Source organism: Notamacropus eugenii, chromosome X (assembly GCF_028372415.1).
Source record: "Notamacropus eugenii isolate mMacEug1 chromosome X, mMacEug1.pri_v2, whole genome shotgun sequence".
Lineage (NCBI taxonomy): Eukaryota > Metazoa > Chordata > Mammalia > Diprotodontia > Macropodidae > Notamacropus > Notamacropus eugenii.
The window spans coordinates 80246740-80272430 of record NC_092879.1 but is presented as its reverse complement, the minus strand read 5'-3'; the positions used below and the strand labels follow the sequence as shown (position 1 = coordinate 80272430).

Genomic DNA, 25691 nt, shown 5'->3' with positions numbered 1-25691 from the left:
TGGGCTTGTAGATTTACATAAGAGAATATAAATTGCTTCATTCTCAAATGCTAACGCTAATTCTACTAACTTCATTTTGTACTGCCTGAGTAAAGTTCTCCAATCTGAAAGTATATTTCACTGTGCATTTTTATTTAACTTGGTTTTTCCTAAATATCAAGATTTTCTCCATATATAGGCTTCATAAATGTTTGTGATTGCTGTTATAACTATTTATTATGAATTTACCATAAATTTTACTAAAATATTATTCTAATTTAAATACAGAGTTATGTTTTTGGCCTTGGGCTTTAATCAAATCCATAATTTGCTTACAATAAACTCCACATTTTGTCCATGATACTTGAGGCTTTGCTCATTCTTTTTCCTGCATGCTCATTCCAGTGAGGCTCGCTACTATAGCCACTATATCCACAGCTAACAAGCACACTTCCCCTGAAGCTACTACTCAGGGATCCTTTTATTTAAAAAAAATACATTTTGTAGTTATTTGTAAAAATCAGCTTGGGGAGCAAATGCACATTGATTACTTAACATCTTCTGGCCATTTTTAAAAAAGCATTCATCTTAATGTTTAAAGTGATCCCATTTTGAAATGATGTATTGTTTAGAGCCCGACTGAAATTCTTTAGTAAGAACTCTGAGATCAGAAGGGTCCTCAGGTGCACCGAGGCACTGAAAAGCTAGTTTTCACTGACACACGGGCCTTTTTATCATCAGGATGAGGTAGTGGTCGTATTTTAATTAAAATGTCAGAACAAATACTGTTGGAGTTCTTGAAAATGAATCACCAGATAAAGCGAGCACTGGGCCATGGCAGGTCAAAGAGGCAAAGTCACCTGGAGAGGAGGCCTCGATTCATTTTCCTGCCTAAATGAGGAAGAAGGAACTTTCTAAGGCAGAACTTTTAATGCATTAAAATGCATTGCTCTCTGCAGAGAGAACTCTGTTTTCACAGATTGATGAATTTAATCTGTATTTTAAAAATTATTTGCTAGATTTTTTTTGCTAAAACTCTGGAATTATTATTTCAAAATAAGCTAAAGAAATAGATTTTTTTTTTCTACCTCATGTTTACTTATTGATTCAAGCTGCAGGATTTTAGAAGTGCCTATGTTAGGTCAGCATTGTCACATTGTCAGATCATGTATTTTTTGTGAAAACAATAACCTTCTCTTAAGATATAATTACTTGACCACTTGCCATAAAAATACCTGTAAGGTCACACCCTTGCTATCTAACCTGGTTGATTTGATGTAAGATGTTCTCTGTATGCAGGTGGCTCCCATTTTATATATCTCGCCCTTTCATTTCTCCTGGATGCTACTCCTGCATCACTGGCTACCTCCTGAATATCTCCTCTTAGATGTCCTGTAGGCATTTCAAATTCAAAGTGTCCAAAATGGGACTCATTCTCCCTCCTGATTCCACGCACCCTATATCCCACCCCCCAACATGGCCATCTTCAGAAGTTCCCTATATTTGTTCAGGGTTTCACCATTCTCTTTTGTTATTCAGGTTCGTAGCTTCAGAATTTCCTCCTTTCAGCTCCATCCAGTTGCCAAATCTTGTTAATTCTACTTCTATAATATCTCTCCCATTCATTCATGGGTCACACTATCTCTCACACATCCACAGGCAGTTAGGTGGCACAGTGGATAGAGTGATATGCCTGATTTCATGTCCAGCCTCAGATATTTACTTAGCCATGTGACCACAGGTAAGTCACTTTTCCTCTGTTTTCCTTAGTTGTCTCAACCGAGTGGGCACTATATATATGCTTATTCCCTTCCCTGTTTACTCCCTTCTTAAAATTTCAATTATTGAAAAGGGAACTTCAATTTTATGAAGTATTGACCTTGATCTATGCTAGACCTGTCAGGTACCATGATAGATTGAAATTGTCAAAAAGTGATCAATTGCTCACTATTGGTAAATTTAGGTAGCAAAATTCCTGATGGCCCAAACCACAAAACTAGGTTCCTGTGAGACATCAAGGAATTAAGTTTAGCTTTACCTTCTGAACCAAAGAAAGATTATGTAGTCTAAGCTTAAAGAACCAGTTGTTGCCCACGAGAAAATGGTGTTAACTCTTCTAGGCCACCTTCTTAGAGCATTGGTATAGATTTCAATAGTGAAGAACCATTTTGGTTCTACTTGGTAGGGTCAGTGACCTATTTTACCCAGGAAATCAAGGTCCACACCAAAATTCAAAGCCTTTTTTTTTTCTTTAGTATTATGTCTTAGTGCTTGACAGGTTTACTTTTACTGTGACAACATCTTCTGTTCCCTCTCTGCCTCTGACATTTGGTGTCAGCTTCATTTGTTTTACCAACTTCCTAGCTAAAAAGCATCATTGCTTGGTAACAGATATTTACATCATTGTATTTCATGTTGATGAAAAGGAGTTTAACAATGAAAAGAAGGAATGGTAAAGACCCTTGAGAAAACTCTAGCTTTGACTAGATAGTAGTTAACTTGAACACAGATTAATTCCATAGCTTTGCAGGATTTTTTGTTTATTTGTGCTTTTTATTTTTAAACACCAGGAAGATAACTTCCTGGTTTGTTTGGAAGTAGCTTTTCTAGTCTTGTTTTCTGTGTGGGCAACAAGTAAATAATAAGTTAGTTTAAGTAGAGAGACAGACTATGCCACTTAACTTGATATTATTGTTAAAAATTTCCACTCTCATCTCTCTAGAATTGTTAGGGAATGAGCTATTAAGAATAAATGAATTTTATGATTAATTGAAAGTTAGCAGATGATGATATGTGTGTGTCTATATATACTGTGAGTAGATTAGCAACTCCCTGTGAATTGTAATACGGGCAGTACCTTGGAGATATTGAGGATTCAGTTCCATATCACCACAATAAAGTGAATGTCACAATAAAACAAGTCACATGAATTTTTTGGTTTCCCAGTGCATTTAATGGTATGTTTGCACTATGCTATAGTCTATTAAGTGTGCAATCGTATTATGTCTGAAAAAGCAATGTACGTACCGTAACTAAAAAATATTTTATTGCTAAAAAAAGTGCTAACCATCATCTGCACTTCCAACAAATCGTAATCTTTTTTTGCTGATAGAGTGTCTTGCCTCTATGTTGATGGTTGCTGACTGATCAGGGGTGTAGTTGCAGAAGGTTGGAATGACTATGACAATTTCTTTATTTTTAATTTTTTTTTGAGACACTTGGGGTTAGGTGACTTGCTCAGGGTCACACAGCTAGTAAGTGTCAGGTGAGATTTGAACTCAGGTCCTTCTGACTTCAGGGTTGGTGCTTTATCTACTACACCACCTAGCTCCCTCCCCTCCGCCCCACTACCCACATGGAAATTTCTTGAAATAATTTTGTTACATTCATTTTTGATTTTTTGATGTGTTCTTTCCATGTACATTGTTGTAGTTGTGTATATTATTTTCTTGACTCTGTTTACTTTAATCTTCATCAGTTCCTAGGGATCTTTGCACAATTCTCTGTAATCATCACTTTCATCATTTCTTACAGCACAGTAATATTCCATCACATTCATGTACCACAATTTGTTAAGCCATTTCCCAGTTGGTAGGCATCTACTTATTTCTATTTCTTTGCTATCACAACACATCATGCTAGAAATATGTTGTCATATATAGGGGATTTTCTTCTCAGTTTCTTCCTTGCGGTTTAAACTCAGTAATGGAATCTGCTTTTAAAAGTACAGACATTTTAGTCATTTTATTGGCATAACTCCAAAGTACTTTCCAAAATGATCGGACTCTCCCAACAATGCATTTAGGTTGCCTATTTTTCCACAGTTCCTCAGAATTAACTATTGTCATTTTTTGTCATTTTCACCAGTTTTCATGGTGTTATGTAGGACCTTAGCATTGTTTTGATTTGCATTTCTCTTATTACTAGTGATTTGAAGCATTCTCTCATATGGTTGTGAATACTTTTGAGAACTATTTATTCTTAGCCTTTGACCATATATCTGTTGGAGAAATGGCTTTTATTAATGTATGTGTGTGGGTAAATTGTTTATATATCTTGGATGCAAAACTCTTGTCAGAAAAATTTGATACAAAGACTTTTTCCTATTTGATCACTTCCCTTCTTTTCCTAGGTGCGTTCATTTTGTCTGTGCAGAAGCTTTTCAATTTCATGTAATCAAAGTTATCTATTTTATGTTTTGTAATTGCCTCTATTCCTTGTTTGGTCAAGAATACATCTTTTAGCCATAGCTGTGAGAGGTATAGATCTGATTCTCTTCTAATTTTTAACAGGATCATCTTTAATATTAAAGTTGTGTATCCATTTAGAATGTATAATAGAATATGGTGTTTAATACAGTGCCTGGTACATAGTTGGCACTTAATAAATATTTATTGATTGATTGGTGTAAGGTGTTGGTCTAAGCCTAATGTATGCCAAATTGCTTTCCAGTTTTCCCAGCAATTTTTATCAAATAAGGAGTTTTTTTCTTAGTTAATGTTTTCTGCTTTATTACATCCTAGATTGTTGAGTTGCCATTGCTTCTAATTCTCCCTTCTCTGCTTTATTCCATTGATCTGCTTCTTTATTTTTTAACCAGTACTGGATGATTTTGATGACTGATGCTTTACAATATAGTTTGAGGTCTGAAAGTGTTATTTTCTCTTCCTACTTAGGTCTTTTCAACATTTCTTTTGATATTTTACACCTTTTGTTTTTCCAGATGAATTTTGTTATCATTTTATCAAGTTCTGTAAGGTATCCCCTTGGTAATTCAATAGTATAAATTAACTTTGGTTAGTATTAAAAAAAAACATAAAGCACAAATCAACTTTGGTAATATTACCATTTTTATTTAAGTTCTTTATTTCTTTAAGGAACACTTTGTAATTGAATTGTTTGACTTTTAAAACTCTTTGTTACTTGGCCCTTTTCTACCTTCCCAGTCTTTTTACTCCCTACTGAGTACTCTACAGTCTAGTAACTCTGGCCTCTTTGCTCTTCCTCCCTATACCTGGAATTCTCTACCTCCTCATCTCAGTCTCCTGGTTTCCTTCAAGTCTCAGCTAAAATCCCACCTTTTGCAAGTCTTTCCCAATGCCTGCCCTCTGAGATTTTCTCTGATTTATCATGTGTATGTGTATCTTGTTTGTGCAGAGTTGTTTGCACGTTGTATCTCTTATTAGAGTATGAGTCCCTTGAGAGTCCACACTGTTTTTTTACTTTCCTTGTGTCCCTGTAACACATAGCCCAGTGCTTGACACTTAATAGATATGTAGTAAAGGCTTGTTGACTGACTGACTGTTAGACCATCTATAATTAAGCATAATCAAGATGCTAATAAGGTAATTGTTCACCTGCTCCTATTGTAACTTGTAGGTGCTTAGAAAAAATAACGTACTTTTTCTGCCACTTAGTGCCTCTGTGATCTTGGGTAAGTCAATTAACCTTTATGGGGCTCAGCTTTCTCACCTGTAAACTGGGGAGGGGAAGAAGAAGGAGGAAAGGGAATAAGCATTTATTAAGCACCTACTAGTGCCTGCACTGTGCTAAGCACTTTACAGATATTATCTCATTTGTTCCTCACTCCAGCCCTGGGAGGTTGGTACTATTATTACTCTCATTTTACAGATGAGGAAACTGAGTAAGACCTTAGTTAAGTAACTTGCTCAGAGTCACACAGCTAGTAAGTGTCTGAGGCCAGATTTGAACTCAGGTCTTCAAGGCCCAGCACTCTTAACCTCTGTACCACCTTGCTGCTACATGTAAAACGAAGAGGTTGAAAGTGTGTGGCTTCTGATCCTGTAGTCCTCTGATAAATCACATATGTTGATCTTTTGTTTCTTTAGCATGTGTATACAGAGACATTTTGTCTTGCTTTTAGAAAATGAAGAACTAGAAAAGCCAAACCTTCTGTGGGCCCTCTATTTCAACATGAGAGATTCTTCAGGCATCAGCAGAGACTCCTATAATGACCTACCTTCAAATGTGTATGTCTGCTCTGGACCAGACTGTTTTCTGGGAAATAAGAATGCTGTCCAACAGGTAAGGCAATCAGTATGTCTGTCTGTCTCAGAGTTTTCATTTTTGCCCTATGTCTTAAAACTCTCTGTTTTTCTGAGAAGAGCATAGTCAAGCTTTTGAAGTACCTTAAATGCCAAAATCAAGCCTTGAACTTCTTTAAGGGTGGTGAAGGAATGCCTGAGGGTAGCTTTGTGAGGGAAACAAAGAACACAACCTGTGAGTAGACTGAGCTGCCTGAGTGGGGACTAGCTAGCTGAGTAATCCAGCTCATCCTCTCTCTTCTGTCTCCCTCTCCTCTTCCTTTGGGGTTTACTGGCTAGATGTCCTTCCTTTCTTCCTTCCTTCCTTCCTTCCTTCCTTCCTTCCTTCCTTCCTTCCTTCCTTCCTTCCTTCCTTCCTTCCTTCCTTCCTCCCTCCCTCCCTCCCTTCCTTTCTTCCTTCCTTCCTCCTTCCTCCTTTCCCTCCCTTCTCCTTTCCTTCCTTCCTTCCCTCCCACCTTCCCTCTCTTCATTCCTTCTCGTTCCCCAAACCTTAAACCCAGTGCACTCTGAAGCCCATAGGTTCCACAACGATAGGTCCCTGCCCAAACTCCACTTAATGGCTGACTTAGAGTGATTATCAATAGTCACAGTTTCTGTTTCCCTCCCAGTTTGATTTAGTTATTTTTTTTCTTTTGCTCATTAAAAGGACCATTTCCTGACCACTTCTTAAAGAGGCCTGTCCACTCAGTGGGCATTACCTCCCCCTAAGTGAGTACATGAAAAGGCCCAGCCTTAAAAGACCAAGGTCTTCCACTGCATCCTGTGCCATCTGCAGTCTTCCTGATGAATATCTGATCACTGGACCCAGATGACTCAGGAGGAGAAAGTGAGGCTGGTGACCTTGCACAGCCCTCCCTCACTCAAAACAAAATTAAGTGCAAGCCATGTCATCATTTCTCTGATGCAGTCCTCTGCAAGAGTGAAGGACAACACAACAACAAGAAGGTAGACAAATGCCTTAAAGGACCCTTACTTCTCATGCAACCCACCAGGCTACTAGAGGGTACTTTTGAATTACTCAGATATTGTTGACTGATTGTCTGAAGTATCTCAAGAAATTGTGATGAGCCAGGCATATAAAATACAATTTTAAAATGTCTTAATGCATTTTAGTCCAGACACAATTATAATCTGTAAAACATGTTGTTTTTTTTTTTATTTTTCCCCCCACAATGAACAAGATTTCATGAATGTTTTGACTTAGGCTAGTATCCCAGAAGCCAATGCCCCAGGCACCACAGTGCTAGAACTAGGATGGTAGTATTGTTGGAAAACCTCTTTTTACAATGTTCTAAAAACTTTTAGAAAGAATTACCACAGATTCTAAAAGATTCCCATTAATGCTACTGCACATTTAATTGGGAGACAAAGAGAGAAAGAGAAACCATACCATGTAATTTTTGTTGGGCACATTTCTTTTTTCTTTTAAACAAATGAGTAGTTCGGTTCCAAGGTTGTGGATTGAGGGGTCATCCTTCCAAAAGGTCTAAACCTCATAGGGGAGCTTCATTTGGCCATTTTTCTAGTGATATTGACTTCACTGGTGTATCTCTCTACCCTGGTGCCTACCTTGGTTTCTGGTGACTGTACTACTTACAGTTGGTGTTTTCAAACCTCTGGTCTCTGAGTTACTCCATCTTTACAACTCCCCATGACATTTCCAGTCATTTCTCACTTTATACACCTCACAGTCACCAAAAATAAACACACACAAAAAAGACAAAAAACAAAACGAGGGTAGCTAGGTGGCACAGTGAATAGAATACCAGCCCTGGAGTCAGGAGGACCTGAGTTCAAATCCAGCCTCAGATATTTGAACACTTACTAGCTATGTGACCTTGGGCAAGCCACTTAACCCTAATTGCCTTGCTTTCCCCCCTCCAAAACAATACCTACAAAAAACCAAATGAGTACTAGTACTACCTCCAACATCATAAACACCTTAACCCCTCTCTGATTGCAATCTTCTGTTCTTCCCTTCTTTATACACCTCACTCCTGAATTTCATGTACGTGAGACTGTTTGGTTCCAAGATCCACCCCTCTTCTCCTAGGACTTAGTCCAACACACCTGTTCTAACTTCACTGCCTTTCCTTCACAGTTTTGATGCTGTATCAGGCCATTTCAACAAGACACTTTCTTCCACTCTTGACTTCTTTACTATCTTGTCATTTCCCTTTCACACTTTACTAATCCTCAAGCCTCAGTCATCTCCCTTATCTATTTTATTTACTCTTACCACCCATATGCCAAGCACAAGAGACCATGTTGACTATGATCTCAAAGGAGCCCTCACCACTGCATAGTCATGCTTTAATTCATTTCTTACTCTCTGTCCCACTCTCATAGCAGCTGTTCTAAACATTTTTCTCTCTTCTGCAGCCATCAGCTTCTGATCCCAGAGCTCCCATTTCTCTCAGGAAATCACTTTTCCTCCTAATTTCATTGAGATTAAGTTTATCCATTGTGAGCTCCATCATCTCCCTTCCTTTATTTCTCAGAACCTTTCTGTCTTCAACTATTCATTCCTCTTTCCCTACAGTCTCAGAAGAGAAGGTTGCATTCTTTACTAAGGCTTACTTGTACTCCACTTATGCTCTAGATCACATCTTTTCTGGGACTTTTTCCATTCATCCTTCCCTCTCCCTGGTATTCAGTGTTTCTCTTCTGGTTCCTTTGCCTCTGCCTTCAAACCCTTCACTTAATACCACTATTCCCTTAAACTTTCTCTTATATATTTCTTCCACCTCTCTGACAGACTTTTAGAAAGACTAATTTTTTCACTGGCTGCTTCCTTACCACCCATCCACCCCTCAAGTCAACCCCTGCTATCTGGCTTTCATCCCTACCTTTGTACTAGAATTGCTCCCTCTGAAGTTAGTAATATCTTTTTTCTTTATTTTACTGATATCTTCTGTTTTTGCTGTCACCTGTGTTTCCTCATACATCACCCCTCCCCCTCTCAGAGAGCCATCCCCAATAAGAAATGACTAAAAATAGGGAGAACACAGTTCAACAACGCTAACCCAACACATCACCTAAATTCAGCATTATATGTGGTGTTGCACATGCCCATAGTCTCTGCTGGAGAAGGGAGGCAAGTACATCCTTGTGTCTCCTCTTTGCGACCAACTATTCAGTTTTGAACTTTCCTTTCACATTGTTGAAGGCATTGTGTATATTTTTTCCTGGTTCTGTTTATTTCACTTTGTATTACCTCATGTTTCTCTAAATTCCTAATATTCATTATTTCTTACAGCACAGTGATGTTCCATTATATGTGTGTATTACAATTTCTTTGGCCATCCTACTCTATTCTCAGTTCTTGGCTACTACAAAAAATGTTACTATAAATATTTCAATGTATATACAATCTTTCTGCCTTTCAGTGGGACCTCCAGATAATTTGTTGTGAAAATATTAAACACTTTCTTAGTATAATCCAAACTGTTTTCCTGAATACTTAGACCACTTTATAGTCCTACCAATTCATATGTCTGTTTTCCCTAACCCTCCAACATTGACTATTTCCATCATCCATCATCTTGGTCAATTTGTTGGATATGAGGTAACACTTCCGTTATTTTGGTTTCCATTTCTCTTATTAGTGATTTAGAGCAAGATTTCATATAGCTTTTCAGAGTTTGCAATTCATCTTTTAAGAGATTTTTGTTTTTGTCCTTTGTCCACTTATCCGTTCTCACCATTGACTTCTTGATTGCCAAGTCTAGTGGCCATTGCTCTGACTTCATCATCATTGACCTTTCTGTAGCATTTCATTTCTGGATACCCTGTCCTTCCTCTACTTCAGGAATCCTTCCTCAGTCTTCTTCTGGGTGACCGATCACTCTCATTCCACATCCACTTCTTGTCCTTTCTACACCAGTTTTTTTGTGATATTCTCCTCATTACCATAGTTGACATAGTAGCTGTATTTGACATTGTGCAACTGCAGTTCCTTCACCTCTCTACCAAAAGGAGGGGAGTATTTTTCATGGTCTCCTCTCCATCACTGAGATTGGTCATCCATCCCATTTTCTCTGAGATTGGCTGTCTCATAGTGCTGTTTTCATTTACATTATTATACTCATTGAGTATATTATTCTCTTAGTTGTTTCTTCTATCTGTTCATAAGTTTGAATTTTTCATATTTCTAATTTCCTAATAGTTTAATAATATTTTATTGCATTCATATGCCACAGTTTGTTCATCCAGTCTGTAATTGGGTATACTCTTTGTTTACTGGTGGATTTTAAAAATTTTGTTACCAGAAATAGTGCTGCTAGAAATAGTTGGGTATATATGGAAACTGTCTTTTTGTCTTTGACCTCATGATGTACAGTTCATCTTCTTTTCTAATTCATCTTTTTTGTTCTGGTCTCTAAGTGCGGATATCCCCCCAAGGGTCTATTCTCAGCCCTCTTCTCTAGCTATGATCTAGCCCTTGGCAGCATAATCTACTCCTATGGTTTTAAATCAATGGTGTCAAATTCAGATAGAAACAAGAGCCTCTAAACCATATACAAGGATCTCTATGGGTCACATACTGACTTAGAAAATCACATATTAATTTTTATATATTTTTTTATATTTTTATTTATTTTATTACATATTTCCCAATTATACTTTATCGTGGTTCAGGCCACACTCAAGAGTATTGTGGGCCACATGCAGGCCCTGGGCTGCTTGACACCTCTGGTTTAAATTATTACCTCTATGCAAATGACTCTCAGATCTATATATCCAGTCTTTCCCTCTCTCTGTAAGTTCATGTACGATTTTCAAATGCCTCTATGATAGGGATTCTTTTTTTAAAAAAATAATATTTTATTTTTCTCCTTTCATGTAAAAACAATTTTAACATTTTTTTTTAAATTTTGAGTTCCAAATTCTCTGCCTCCCTGAACCCTCCCTGAGACAATAAGCAATCTGATAGAGGTTAGAATAGCTAAGTCAGTAATTGTTGATCATCTTACAGTATTGCTATTACTATGTACAATGTTCTGGTTCTTCTCACTTCACTTTACATCAGTTCATGTAAGTATGATGGGGATTCTTAGCCTTGCTTGTGTCCTAGACCTCCTTGGCAATCTTATGAAGGCTATGAACACATTCTCAGAGTCATTTTTAAAAGTATAAAATAAAATACAAAGGATTATAAAGGAAACCAATTATATTGAAATACAGTTCTCCCCATATTTTTAAAAAACAGATTCACATATTCCAGGATAAGAATCCCTGCCTTGGAACATCTCTACCTGTAATAGTTTTATAGCTGGTCTCCATACCTCTAGTTTTTCGCCACTTCCATTCATCTGTCACTTAGCAGCCAAAACAGTCTTCCCAATACATGAATCTAACCATGTCATTCTTCATGTTCACACCCCACCAAGGTAACATTATCTGTAAGACAAAAGACAGATTCCTTAACTTGACATTGAAGACTATGATCTCACTCCATTTTGGCCCTTTCAACCTTACTTCATATGATTCACTTTCATTCCCTCTTAGTTCCTGCCACATGGACTTGGTCTTCCTGGTCTTACTCTGGTTTTTCTCCTTTTATTTCTGTTGGTCTCTTTTCACATACCTATAGCACGTCCTCCTTTTGGATCTCTGCCTGTCTACATGCATGCAAGCCCACATCAGGCACTTCCTCCTCCACGAAGCCTTCCTTGATTCTCCCCTTCCTTGATTCTCCCCTTCCTTCTCAAATTTTCTTATAACACTTTGTCTGGATCATTCTTATATATCATTCTTGTAAATACCTTCTTCCCCAAATTAGATTTAAATTCCTTGAGTACAGATACTGGAAAGTTTTTTTTTCCTTTTATATATTTATTTTTCCATTGGTAAAAAAAGTTCATTGCATAATAGGTGTTTGATAAATATTTGTTGATATAAGTTAGTAATAGTTGACCTTCATACCATAGGCCCTGGGCTTTCTCTCCCATTTTCTTTTTTCGCCTTATCCATCCTCAAGGTCTCTCCATGCTCTCCATGCTCCATATTGTTCATTTACATGTTGCTGTATACTCAAAGGCTTTTGGTTTTGATGTTCAGAAATATTTCCAACTACTCAGTGTGCCAGTTACTAGTGGTTTCACTTCTTTTACTACTGATGCCACTTGAAACCAAACTGCAAAGTGTTTAGAACTGGAGCTTAGAGTAGTGTTAGCATGATCTACACTGTGGTGCTAGGAGATTATAATTAAAGGATAATAGTGGATTTTTACTGTGAGGTAATTGGCTTTCCAAGAGGATAAATCGTAAGAACAAAGTATTATCACAGTAGAAAATATTGCAATTATTGATACTAATTATTATATGCTATTAAAACATAATTGATTTTTAAACTGTTATTTAGGTTTTAGCTTCATATCACTTGATAACATTTTAAACAATATTTATAAAAACTAATGAACAAATGGGGACTAGCAGACAAAATGATATCTAATTCCAGTGTATTCTCATCAGTAAATCTTAAATACTTTGTTGGTTTCTGCTGACAAAATGAAGTATATTTTGCTTTAGTGACTAGTACCTGAACTTGGCCTTTATAGAATTTGTCAAAGTCCAAGCACATTTTCTAGATACTTCCCAGGCCCTTATATTCCTTTGTCGGGGTATTTTCTGTGCTACAGAGGCAGGTCATAGGCCCTCAGAATCCAGCCTTTATTTAGTCCCTGTTGCTGAAACATTTGCTCCCCTGGTGGCCAGCCCTCCGAGAAGGATCTCTGAGCATGCATTGGTTCATTCATTCAGCAAGTGTCTATAAATGTTTGGTGTAACCTTTGAGAACGTAGATCCATTTCCCCAGCAGAATGAAACATCAGAGGGGAATGTGAGTAGAGGTTTTGCAATTAATATGCTTAATTTTACCAGTGTAGAAAATAGAACCTCACCTAATATTGGCTGAGAGCTCATTTTCCACCAGCCTCTTACAATCATCCTCCATTCTCTCTTCCTTTAGTCTCTGATGAAGAGATGATCCTTCTCTTTACTAAAGCCAGCTCCAGGCATGTACCCCTTTTTCCATCCTTTCCTGTATTCTCCAGCATATCACCTCCAAAATCACCCACTCTCTCTGATTTTCAGTTTCTCCTTATCTTCTGCCTCTTTCCCTGATACCTACCAATGTGCACAACTCTCCCCTATCCTTAAAATATCCTAACTTGACCCTACATTCCTTCAGGCTGTCAACTCTCATCTCCCCTTTTCTCAAACTCTGAGAAACTTGCTCCTTTTATTTTCTCTTTTTTCACTTTCTCCTAAACTCTCTGCCATTTGGATTCTGAACTCATCATTCAATAGAAGTTGTTCTCTCTAAAGTTGCAAATGATATCTTAATTGCCAAATTTTATATTTTTTCATAGTCCTCATCTTTCTTTATCTCATTGCAGCACTGAATAGTATTGACTACCCTCTCTTCCTGGATAGTCACTCTTCTGAACTTTAGTGATGCTTTGCTTTCTTAGTTTTCCTCCTGTCTCTTTGACCACTCCTCAGGTTTGGGTTTTGGTTTGTCTTTAAATATTTAGTATTTTGGTTTTTTCCAATTATATGTTTTTTTTTATTTTCTGTTTTTTATTATTTTATTTGCTTTCAGTGTTCTACAATCACTTCCATATATCTTAGATTTTGTCCCCTCCCTCTCCCCCTCCCCCACCTACCTCCCCACCCCCTTCTTGAGATGGCATACAGTTTTATATAGGTTCTACACATATATTCCTATTAAATACATTTTCATCTCAGTCATGTTGCATAGAAGATTTAAAGTGAATGGGAGAAACCATGAAAACAAACCAAAACATAATACAAAAGAAAATGATCTGCTTCATCCTGCGATCCAATTCCATAGTTATTTCTGTGGATGTGGAAGGCATTTTGCCTTAGGAGACCATTGGGAATTATTTAAGTCCTTGCATTGCAATGAAGTACTAATTCTACCAGAAAAAATTCTTCACGCACTGTGGTTATTGCCCTGTACAAAGTTCTCCTGGTTTTGCTCCTTTCACTCAGCATCAGATCATATAAGTCTTTCCAGGCCTCCCTGAAGTCTTTCTGTTCATCATTTCTTATAGCACAATAATATTCCAATACATGCATATACCACAATTTATTCGGCCATTTCCCAATGGATGGGCATCCTCTTGATTTCCAGTTTTTGGCCACCACAAAGAGAGCTGCTATAAATATTTTTGTACATGTGGGACCCTTTCCCATTTTTATAATTTTTGGGGGATTTTTTTCAATTATATGTAAATATAGTTTTCGACATTCATTTTTGTATAATTTTGAGTTCCAAATTTTTCTCCCATTCCTCGCTTCCCTCTCCAAGACAGCAAGAAATTTGATAAAGGTTATATGTATTTAGTCATGTTGAGAAAGAAGAATTAACACAAAAGGGAAAAACCATAAGAAAGAAAAAACAAAAAAAAGTGAAAATAAATAAAACGAATAAATAAACAAATGTATGAATGAATAAATACAGTGAAAATATCATGCTTTGATCTTCATTGAGACTCTATAGTTCTTTCTCCGGATAGCATTTTTCATCACAAGTCTTTTGGAATTGTCTTAGATCATTGCATTACTGAGAAGAGCTAAGTCTGTCAGAGTTAATCATTGCACAATGTTGCTGTTGCTGTGTACAGTGTTCTCCTGGTTCTGCTCCCCTCACTCAGCATCAAGTTCATGTAAGCCTTTACAGGTTTTTCTGAAATCTGCCTGCTCATCATTTTTTACTGCACAATAGTATTACATTACCTTCATATGCCACAACTTGTTCAGCCCTTCCCCAATGGATGGGCATCCCCTCAATTTCCATTTCTTTGCCACCACAAAAAGAACTGCTATAAATATTTTTGTACATGTCATTCCTCAGTTTTCTTTACTAGATCATCATCCATATTGTACCCCCTAGATCTGGGTATACCCCAAGTCTTTGACCCAGCTCTCTCCTCTTCCCTCTCTCTCTATACATCATCTTGGTGATCTCATCAGCTCTTGTGGGTTTAGTATTTTCTCTGTGCTTAAGCTTCCTAGATTTATATTCCCAAATCTAGTATCTCTGCTGAGTTTTAGTCTTGGATTGCTAACTGCCTACTGGACATGTCAGGTTGATGTCCCATAGATACCTTTGTGTCTTTCTCCACAAAATCTGTTCCTTTTCCAAACTTCCCTTTTGGTGTCAAGAGTACCACCATCCTTCTCATTACCCAGGTTCACAAGTTTGGTGTAATTTTCAATTCTTTTCTCACATATCTTATCTACTCAGTTGCTAAATCTTATTGTTTCTATCTTCACTACATCTCTTACCCATTCCCTTTTCTCTACTTACACAGCTATCACCCTTGTTTGGGCCTTCCTTGCTTCTTACCTGGATTATTGCAATAGCTTTCAAACTGATCTCTTCTCAAGTTTCTTCCTGCTCTAATATATCCTCTACTCAGATGTCAAAATGATGTTCCTAAATTATAGGTTTAACTGTGTCATTCCCTTACTCAAATTCTGGTGATTCCTTATTAGTTGTATAATTAAATACAAACTCCTTTATTTGATATTTAAAGCCTTTAATATTATGGCCTCAACCTATCTTTTCAGCCATATTAAAGAGTATTTCCCTTCTATATGTACAGTACATCCAACCATATAGATTTTACTGGTCTTCATATGTTGTATTCAGCTGCTTTGCCTTTGCACTGAGTATTCTCCATCCCTGGAATGTACTCTGTCCTTACCCCACCTTTCAGAATCTCTAATTTTCTTCAAGGCTTACCTCAAGAGCCACCTTTATGTGAAAAGCTTTCTTGGTCTCCATAACTGTGTTTTTCCCCAAAATCATCTTGCGTCTATTTCATATACATGTTGAACATATATATATATGTATATATGTATATATATATGTATGTATGCATGTATGTATGTATGTATGTACATTGTCTGCCCCAAGCTAGATTATAAGCCACTTAAGAGCCGAGACTTTCACTTTTGCCTTTGAATCCCTAATGTCCATCACAATGCACTCATTGATTGATATTGACTCTACAAGACATGCTCCTTCTTTTCTTCCTGAAAGAGTTCAGTGCCTGACTTATAGTCTTCTCCTCCTCTTCTTCTGCCCTCATATAGAGGACTTGAAACATGGATATTGATGTTCCCTCAAAGATCCTAATTTCCAGATTCTTTAATCTACTTAATTTTCATGACCCACTCCTCTACCCCACCTCAGCTCCACATAGAGATGGTTCTGGCCTTCATCTTGTTATATACTCAAAGTGTTCCACTTCCTTGTTTAAGAATTCTAAAATATCTGTATTTTATCATAATTTTCTGTAATTTGTTCTTTTTCCCCCCAGTCCTTCCTCCCCCTCCCCAGAAGGCTACAGTTAAGTGCGGAAATACATACACACACACACACACACATATACATGCTTATATAAACCTATACTTTCTCTAACAAATTCTTCTCCTGATCTTTGTTTTAATGTTTGTGCATGTCTGTTATTTCCTATCCCTCCTAACTTTTCTACTTTACTTCTACCCGCTACCTCCCTTATCCTCCCATTCCCATTAATCTAAGCACCTTTCTATACTCCTCTTTAACCTATTCCTTCACCTTCCCCTCTAGAGATCCTTCCCTCATCCTCTCCCCCACTCTATCACCTTAGTGTTTTATTTCTTTCTGAATTTAGAAGACTTTTATGTTCTTCTAGATATATACGTATTATTTCTTCTTGAACCCATTCCTGATGAAAGTTAAGTTTCAACAACTAACAACCTTCATATAATTCATATGTGTCAATTCTTCCTGTCATACCTCATTTGTATAATTACTCTTTTTAGCTATTCGTAAACAGTTTTACTTCTTAACATCATATCATAATCAGGTCTACCCCAGTCTTTCTTACAAACTACATAATTATTAACAAGAATCTTAGACACATATTTTACATTTACAAACATGAAAGGTAAATCTGTTCTTATTGAGTCCCTTGTAATTAGTCTTTGGTGTGCACCTTATATTTCTCATGGCTCTTATATGGCAAATCTTCTATTAAGTTCAAGGTTTTGGTTTTTTTTTAAGTCTGACAACTCATTTAATATCCACTTTTTTTCCTTCAGAATTATGCTTAATTTTGCTAGGTATGATATTTTCAGCTGCTACATCAGTTCTTTTGCTCTTCGATATATAGTGTTCCAAGTCTTTTAGTGTTAACGCTGCTAGGTCTTGTGCGATTCTAATTGTCGTACCACCATATTTAAATTGTTTTTTTTCCTTGTTGCTTATCATATTTTATCCTTGAACTGGGGGATTTGGAATTTGACTATAATACTCCTGCAGGTTTTTCTTGTAGGATCTTTTTCAGGTGGTGATCGGTGAATTTTTTTTTAATTTCTGCTTTCCCCTGTTGTTCTAATGCCTCAGGATAATTTTCTTCAATTATTTCTTGTATTATTGTATCAAGATTCTTTTTTTTTGATCATAGCTTTCTGATAGTCAGGTTATTCTTGTTTTCTCTTCTTGATATGTTCTCCAGATCAGTTGTTTTTCTTATGAGATGTTGAAAATTCTGTTCTATTTTTTGTTCTTTATATTTTATTTTATTATTTTTTGATCTTTTATAACTTCATTGGCTTCCTCTTCCCAATTCTGATTTTCAAGATGTCATTTTTTTTCCTTAAGATTCTGGATCTCCTTTTCTAATTGGTTGACTTTTCATAATCTTGTTTTCTTGGATTTTTTTTGTTTTAGTTTTTCCTCAATCTCTCTCATTTGATTTTTAAAGTCTTTTTTAAGGTCTTCTATGAATTCTTTTGGGGCTGGTGACCATTTGTCATTATTCTTTGGGGTAGAAGAGAATTTCATGGCTTCATTATCTTCCTCTGAAGACAAACCCCAGTCTTCTCTATTCCCATAGTAACTCTCTATGGTTGGATGCTTTCTCCTTTGCCTATGCATTTTTTTTTTTATATTTATAGTAGCTTAGTTTTTGTAATCGCCTCTAGTCCTAGGGTATGGGAGTTGGTGCCTCTGGCCTTAGATGTTCCTCTTTCCCCTCTGACTTGGAACCAAAACCAAGACACCCAGCCTCCTGTAAGTGCCCACAGCCAATGGTGTCTCTGCCCCACTGCTTCTGCACTCACCGGGCATGTGCTGGTTCCTTCTCACCCCCCTGCCCCCACATCTCTGCAGTACAACTGGGTCTGGTATTCCTTGTCTGCATGGGTTCCCTCAATTTTCCCTGGCTTAGATACCCAACTCGCCTCACTCCCCTAGAAGTAAAAGGTCCTCGTGGCTAGAGCCAAGCAGCCTCCCAACCCTCAAACCCCAGGGCTTGCCACTTGTTGTTTAAGCAGTTCCTAGGCTAGAGGTGTTTACTCTTCATAGGGATGAAACTTTGTCCTGGAGTATTTCTTCAGATCTTCTCTGATTGTCCAAGGATGAATCCTGTTGTGCCCATACTCTTATTTATTTTTACCACTCTTTGTCTACCCTGAGGCACTATTTAACTCTTTTATGGAAAAATCTTGAGAACTTGGAGTTTTCGGACCTGTTCCTTCATCTTCCCAGAATCCTCCCCCAAGGAGAGATCATTTTCAATTTTATTAGATTTCCTGAAGACCATGATTTTTTTTTATAGTGCCAAGGCACTGTATTTTAAGAAATCATAAATGAAAGCTAACCTTCCTTATATCTGAAAGAACAGTCAGACATACAGCTTGGAATAGAAATGCGTCAGACTGAGCAGAGAGATAAGCACAGACGGGTAGTAGAGAGAAAGGGTTAAGAGAGGGTCATAGCAGGGAGAGAATACTCTAACACAATAATCTTCCTAATTGTGAATGGAAACAGAAAAACACAAGTCTAAAGGCTGCCTTGGGTTTCAGCTTAAACAGTTGGTTCATGGCTAAAGAAATTGTGATACATGAAAGAAATGATTTCAGAAAATCTTGGGTAGTATGAACTAACTTAGTGAACTTAGCAGAACCAAGAGAACAATATGTACAAGCATTCTAGTGTTGGAAAGGAAAACAACATTGAAAGACTTAAGAACTATGAGCAATATCATGACTGCGTATCCAGGTATGTCCTGTGATGAAGTATGTTACCCACTTTCTGACAAAAGGTTGACAGACAGGTGCTAAGGCAGACATTTATGGAAATGGCCACTTATTAACTGCGCTTTATTGGTTTCAAGGGTTTTTTTTTTTTTCATCTTCGTTTTTAATGAATGGAAAGGGGAGGCAGTAAGAGGGTTAAGCAGTTATCGTTGTTTAGTTGTTTCAGTTGTGTCTGACTCTTCATGAGCCCATTTGGACTTTTCTTGGCAGAGATACTGGAGTGGTTTGCCATTTCCTTCTCCAGCTCATTTTACAGATGAGGAAACTGAGGCAAACATGGTGAAGTGACTTGCCCAGGGTCACACAGCTAGTAAGTGTCTGAGGTGGGATTTGAACTCAGAAAGATGAGTCTTCCTGACTCCAGGCCCAGTGCTCTATGCACTGCAGCACCACCTGGCTGCCCCTGGGTTGAGTAATACTGGTACCCAAAAAGAAATCCATTTAAACATGTTTTTTTAATGCACAGATGAGAGAAGAAGGAAGCACAGACAAGCAAGATACTTTTGAAACTAACATATAAAATGTATTATATCCTTTGGGAAAAAAAAAACACTAGTATGAACTGGAGTTTCTTGATTTTATATAGAATCTTCTTTTTCTGTTCTGCTTGTATATATGGAAAAACATTTTTGTATGTTTAAACCTTTGAAAAATATTACACATACGTGTGTGTGTGTGTGTGTGTGTGTGTGTGTGTGTGTGTGTGTGTGTGTGTGTGTGTTAACTGGGCCTTTACTGCAGCCATTCTGTTACTTCTTACTTGATTCACCATTCTCCCACTCTTCAAAACAATTATCACAACTAATTTTCTTATCTTTCCCCAAACCTCTACAGTTGCAAATGCCTTTCAGATTTCCTTCAGTTCATCTACTCTCAGTGTATATGCCCTAGTAGAATGTGAGGTTCTTGAGAAACAGGATCATTTTTGCTCTTTGTTTGTATCAGTGTTTTATTTAGCACAGTACCTAGCACATGGTAGTTGCATAAATAAATGCATGTTTTCTTTCTTTCTTCCTTTCATTTGTAATCTTGTTATAAAAAAAAATCTGTAGTTATTTCAAAATCCAAGTACAAAAGCAATCCCTTGTCAAGTAAATTGATCTTAAAATTCATACAGTGTTCCTTGAAATAATCAATACACACGCCACTTCCTAAAATAATTAATGATAGCGAATGCCAAAAAATGTTGCATTGACGTTGAGAGCATGATTTCAGTTGAATAAGTAAGGTTAACTCAAAAACTAGTAGACCTGCAAGCATACTGTACTTTTTAACTTGTACAATTTCTATGGACATCAGATTTAGTTATGTTAGTTTATATAAGACCTAGTTTTACAAATATTTCATTTTTAAAAAGAATCAAGTACATTTCCAAAACAGTGTCTGTCTGTCTGTCTGTCTGTCTGCATGTCTGCCTGTCTCTCTCTCTCTGCGTGTGTGTGTGTGTGTGTGTCTCTCTCTCTCTCTCTCTCTCTCAAATATGCCTAAAACTAAGGGGTTCATCATTCTTTGTCTCACCTCCATTGTCCTCTCAAAAATTCCCTTTTCTCTTTACGTACCTTCTAGAAAACCTGGGGCAGCTAGGTGGTGCAGTGGTTAGATTGTCAGGTCTAGAGTCAGGAACACCCTGAGTTCAAATGTGACCTGAGACACTTACCAGCTGTGTGACCTTGGACAAGTCATCTAACCCTGTTTAACTCTGTTTTCTCATCTGGAAAATGAGCTGGAGAAGGCTATAGCAAACCACTTCAGTATCTCTGCCAAGAATACCCCAAAAGGGATCACAAAGAGTTGGACAGGACTGAAAATGACTGGATACCAGAAGAACCTGAACCCAATAGCTGACTTTGTATGTTGTGTGGGAGCCAAAGAGAAATCTCTACAATATGGAAAAGCATTATAATATTTAAAACAGATATATGCAGTGAAACTATGTTCTGAAGTGGGCTTCTTTTCCAGCCACATAAAACCTTTCTCAAAGCCTGAGTGGATGTAGGACAGTATCCCCATTGACTTGCCACACTTAATTGCTTCATTCTGTTGCCCCACTATGTCCAGATCTCCTCCAATCTTGGCACTTTTGGTGCTCACAAACCCCTAGGAAAAGAGAATGATAGCCAGGAGGTAAAAGGTAGAGCTAGTTGGGAGGACCTTTCTAAATTCAAGGAGTGACTCATTAGAATTATTATATGTGAAACTGACCTATTTAGATGTTGTAGTGCTAAGGAAAACAGGCTCTGCTGAAATTTCATAGATGATCTCAAACTGCATTTTTATGACCTTGAAATCTTGAAAAATCTGATCAATTTATACTTAATCTCAAGTTGCCTCATGTGTAAGGTTGAGGGTTAGAGAAGATGAGGGAGTCTGCAATGAGGAAACACAGACTTCATTTACTTTAGAAGAATTGTGCTCTAATAATAACCAACAATATTGTGAGTTGGTTTCTTTTGATGAATATGTACTGTTATTTAAGTAAAAAAGCATGCTTCCATAAATACTCTGAGTTCAATTTAGTCCCAGATATCATGTTGCCTTTTCTTCTCTGGACAGGCTGAAATACTTTTCCAGCACATCTTGCCAAATGAAGAATTCTGCCCCCCTCCACCAAATCCTGAAGATATTGTTTTTGATGGAGATGGTATGCAACCAGAGGTTCCTGCACCAAAGCCAGAGGCTGCTGAAGAAATCACAGACCATGGAGATTCAGAAGAGCACTTGGAAAAATAGATGACAACCAGACAGGGGGCCCTACTTGAAAAGTCGTCTTCAGCATCCAAAATTGTCTTAATACAAGCAAAGTTAGAAAATGACTGAAAAGCAATAGCCACGCATCTTTTTTTTTTTTTGTTGACAAAATCACATGTTAAAAGAAACCAGAAGGGTTTCTTCTTCCCCCTTCCCCCTTGAAGAAGGGCATTGTTGCACATAGTCAAAACCACACTTTTAAAACACATATATTCTTTCTGTTTTAAAATGTCAGAACTTTTGAATTAACAAACTGAATTTTACAGTGCTTTGTCTCCCAGGAGTCGCTGTCCAGGTTAAGGGACCTGATGAATTGTTAACTGGTGTGTAGTATTCAGACAGTTTTTCCTCTACTTCCTTAGGCCCAGTGGAATCATTCTCCAAAGGCTTGGCTCTTTGGAATACTGAACACGTCCCTGGCTCATTTCCAATGACAATGTTTTCATGAGTGGGCCAGTCGCATACACATACATAAGGAAGTATAGTTTAGTAGAACTAAGGTTACATAAGCAAACCATCTTTGCCCATATTTTGCAATTCTGTAGAAACCCCAAGATATGCTTATTGTTACTGTTTTCCAGAAACTTTTTTACCTGAGTTTACAAAAGACTGGAGTTCTTTAGCTATCTTATTATTACTAGCTAATGGCATATTGTTTAAGCAGAATGGTTATCTTTTGTTCGGAATCTTTTTCTTCAGCAGGAACCCTCATTAATAACTAGGAGCAGAAGCACTGACAGTTTTGAAACTAACATTTAGGTGTGTTCTTAGTACTGAACAAAACAGTGGAGATAATGGCAGGAGTATCCCTGACCTGATTGACAGCTTGGAGACAAAGATAAAGCCCTTGATCTGCCAGTTTATGACTTTGGGCAAACACTTTAACCTTACTGTGCCTCAGTTTCTCCATATTTAAAATGGTAATAATATCTTTCCTTGTGTACTTGATGAAAATGCTATGATGACAAGATGCATTTGTGTAGAGTATAAAACTTACTTTTTTTCAGGGGAAAAAATGTTCTAAAATTCTCATGCCCTCTCAAATGAGATATTACTACATGGAGGTATGACTTTGACCTCTTACCAGGAGAGATACTATGTAAATCTAAGTCTACTCCATTTCTCATAGCAAATCCCAAACTAGTGAACAGAATTTTACAGTTAGTCAATCCTAAGGTGTATGTAACAGAAAGAACTCTACATCTAAGAGCCAAAGCTAGTTATGATGACAATGCTCGTGTGTATAAAAAAAGATTGCCAGGCCCAGGCAGATGACCCACTTTGTGGGCAATAGTCAGCATCTCTAGATTCTAGTACCAAAAAAAACCAGAATTTGAAATTCATTGTAATGAGATTTGACCCAGTTACTCTTTTTCTCTTCGAAAAAGCCATGGCTGCATAGGAAAGCACGTGTTTCTGTGTACCTTAGCTATAACTTATCCCAAATTTCCCCATGTTACAGGAATCTGCAAGGAAGGAAGCTGGTGCTTTGATCACTTCTCTCCCTGGGAAAAGGGAGGAGCAGAATATTGTAAATCTGCACAAGTAATTTTGAAGCCAGGAAGTGTAGAAGTCTTAACACCTTCCTCCTTGCTGTGTCTCTCTCACCCTTGCTCCCCACCATGCCCCTTGCACTTTCAGGGCTGTTTGCTACCAGTGAATAGTCTTCCCTATCTGAATGCAAAATCTTCCCTATTCTGCTATTCTAATTTTAACGTGTCACACATTTCTGGTGTGATAGAATCCCCTTGTAACATGGCTTGTTCTGTGGTTTTACTTCTACCATGAGTCAGATTGTAGCCCCTGAAAACCAACTACTGCATGCAATGAAAACCTAATATATCTCTCTATATATAACCCTGTTAGTCTTAGAGCTCCAGGTATTAGTTTTGTCCCTGGACGCTAGCAATATAAAAGGGTTCTACTGTATGTGAATATTGGGTCTAAATACAATTGCAGTAGGCTGCACTAATTCCCATGTTCTGTTTCATTTTATTCATCCTAAGTTAGCTTCTTAACTATAGTACATAAATTTATGCAAACCATAAGCAAATCAGGGTATCCCCAGATAATAGGAAAAAATTCAGAGTACTGTACTTGTGGTTTCCTCAGTAGAACTACAGTGTAGGGTGTACTATAGGAAGGCTTAACCCACGTCACACCCTATTTTAGCCTTTAACCTATGTGGACATAGCCTTCCCAGTCACTCTCGGTGCTTGGTGAGGATTACGTATGCAAGGGGGCTCCCTGAGTCTGTTATAGATAATCTCGCACCTGTTGTTGAAGTATGAAAAAAATTTGAATCTGGGTCATGTTGACATCAAACCTTGTTATAGACTTTGATTTACCTCATTGCATAACCGCCTTGTTGCATCAGAATGTAATAGAAGTTACTCTTTTGGGGCTACCTATGTTAAGCACTGCTAATAAATATTTGTTTTAAGGAGAATTCTATGTTTAAAAGGTTTGTTACAGAATCTACATCTTCACCTGTAGTTTACTACATGCAGTCTGTATCAGTTTTTATAAAAAAGAAATTTATACACGATTAAAAACTTGAATGGTTAATTAAAAATTTTGAAGCTCCATTTTTGAGAGACTCAATTTACTTCACATGCTTAGGGTGACATGTTTGGCAAAAAGTGATAATATCATTTAGTTCTACAATTATCACAAGAACCAGTCTTTTTGTTGCTTTTCTGTCTGTCTTCCTGTCCCTAGAAGTGTATTTATATACAAAAGGTCAGGTTATTTTTTTAAATCATTATTATTAATAAATAGCTAATTCAAGTTTAGAATTTCTTTTCACTCTCATATATTCATTCTTCTCACGTACATAACTTTTTAGATTGACACCATTTATTTTTTTCATTTTAAAAAATTTTTATTTAAAGTTTTGATTTTCAAAATCTATCCTTCCCTTCCTCACTCCTCTTCCCTCCCCACTCCCTGAGATGGTAAGCAATCAGATATAGGTTATACACGTGCAATTTTGTAAAACATTTCTATATTAGTCATTTAGTACAAGAAGACTCTAATAAAAGAAAAAAATGAAAGAAAATGAAAAATAGCCTGCTTCAGTCTGTATTCAGTCAATATCAGTTCTTTCTCTGGAGGCAGATGGTATAATTCCTCATTAGTCTTCTTGGATTGTCTTGGATCATTGTATTGCTGAGAAGAGCTAAGTCATTCACAGTTCTTCATTGATCAGTATTGCTGTTACTATGTACAATGTTCTGGTTCTGTTCACTACACATCAGTTCATGTAAATCTTTCTAGGTTTTTCTGAAATTATCCTGCTTGCCGTTTCTTACAGCACAGTAATATCCCGTTATAATCATATGTCACAGCTTGTTTAGCCACTCCCCAATTGATGGGCATCCCTTTGATTTCCAATTCTTAGCCACCACAAAAAGAGCTGCTATGAATATTTTTGTACAAAAAGGTCTTTTTTTTCCTTTTTTGGGATGTCCTTGGGATATAGACTTAGCACTGGTATTGCTGGATCAAAGGATATGCAGAGCTTAATAGCCCTTTGGGCATAGTTCCAGATTGTTCTCCAGAATGGTTGGGTCAGTTTATAACTGACAGTGCATTAGTGTCCCAGTTTTCCCACATTCCCTCCAACATCCAACATTTTCCCTTTTTTGTCATATTAACCAATCTGATAGGTGTGAAGTGGTACCTCAGAGTTGTTGTAATTTGCATTTCTCTGATCAATAGTGATTTACAGCATTTTTTCATATGACTATAGATAGCCTTAATTTCCTC

The 25691-nt window shown here is 37.2% G+C and overlaps 1 protein-coding gene across 2 annotated transcripts in view; it reads left to right on the top strand.

The window, feature by feature from the left end:
- Window positions 1-24508, top strand: part of CHM (CHM Rab escort protein) — a 211662-nt gene extending 187154 nt beyond the window's left edge. For both annotated transcript variants that reach the window (XM_072626063.1, XM_072626062.1), the window contains 2 exons: window positions 5864-6024; window positions 21726-24508. In XM_072626063.1, the coding sequence (XP_072482164.1) occupies window positions 5864-6024; window positions 21726-21902 (338 nt within the window). In that variant the 3' untranslated portion in view covers window positions 21903-24508. The remainder of the gene's footprint in view (window positions 1-5863; window positions 6025-21725) is intronic.
- Window positions 24509-25691: the final 1183 nt, after the last annotated feature.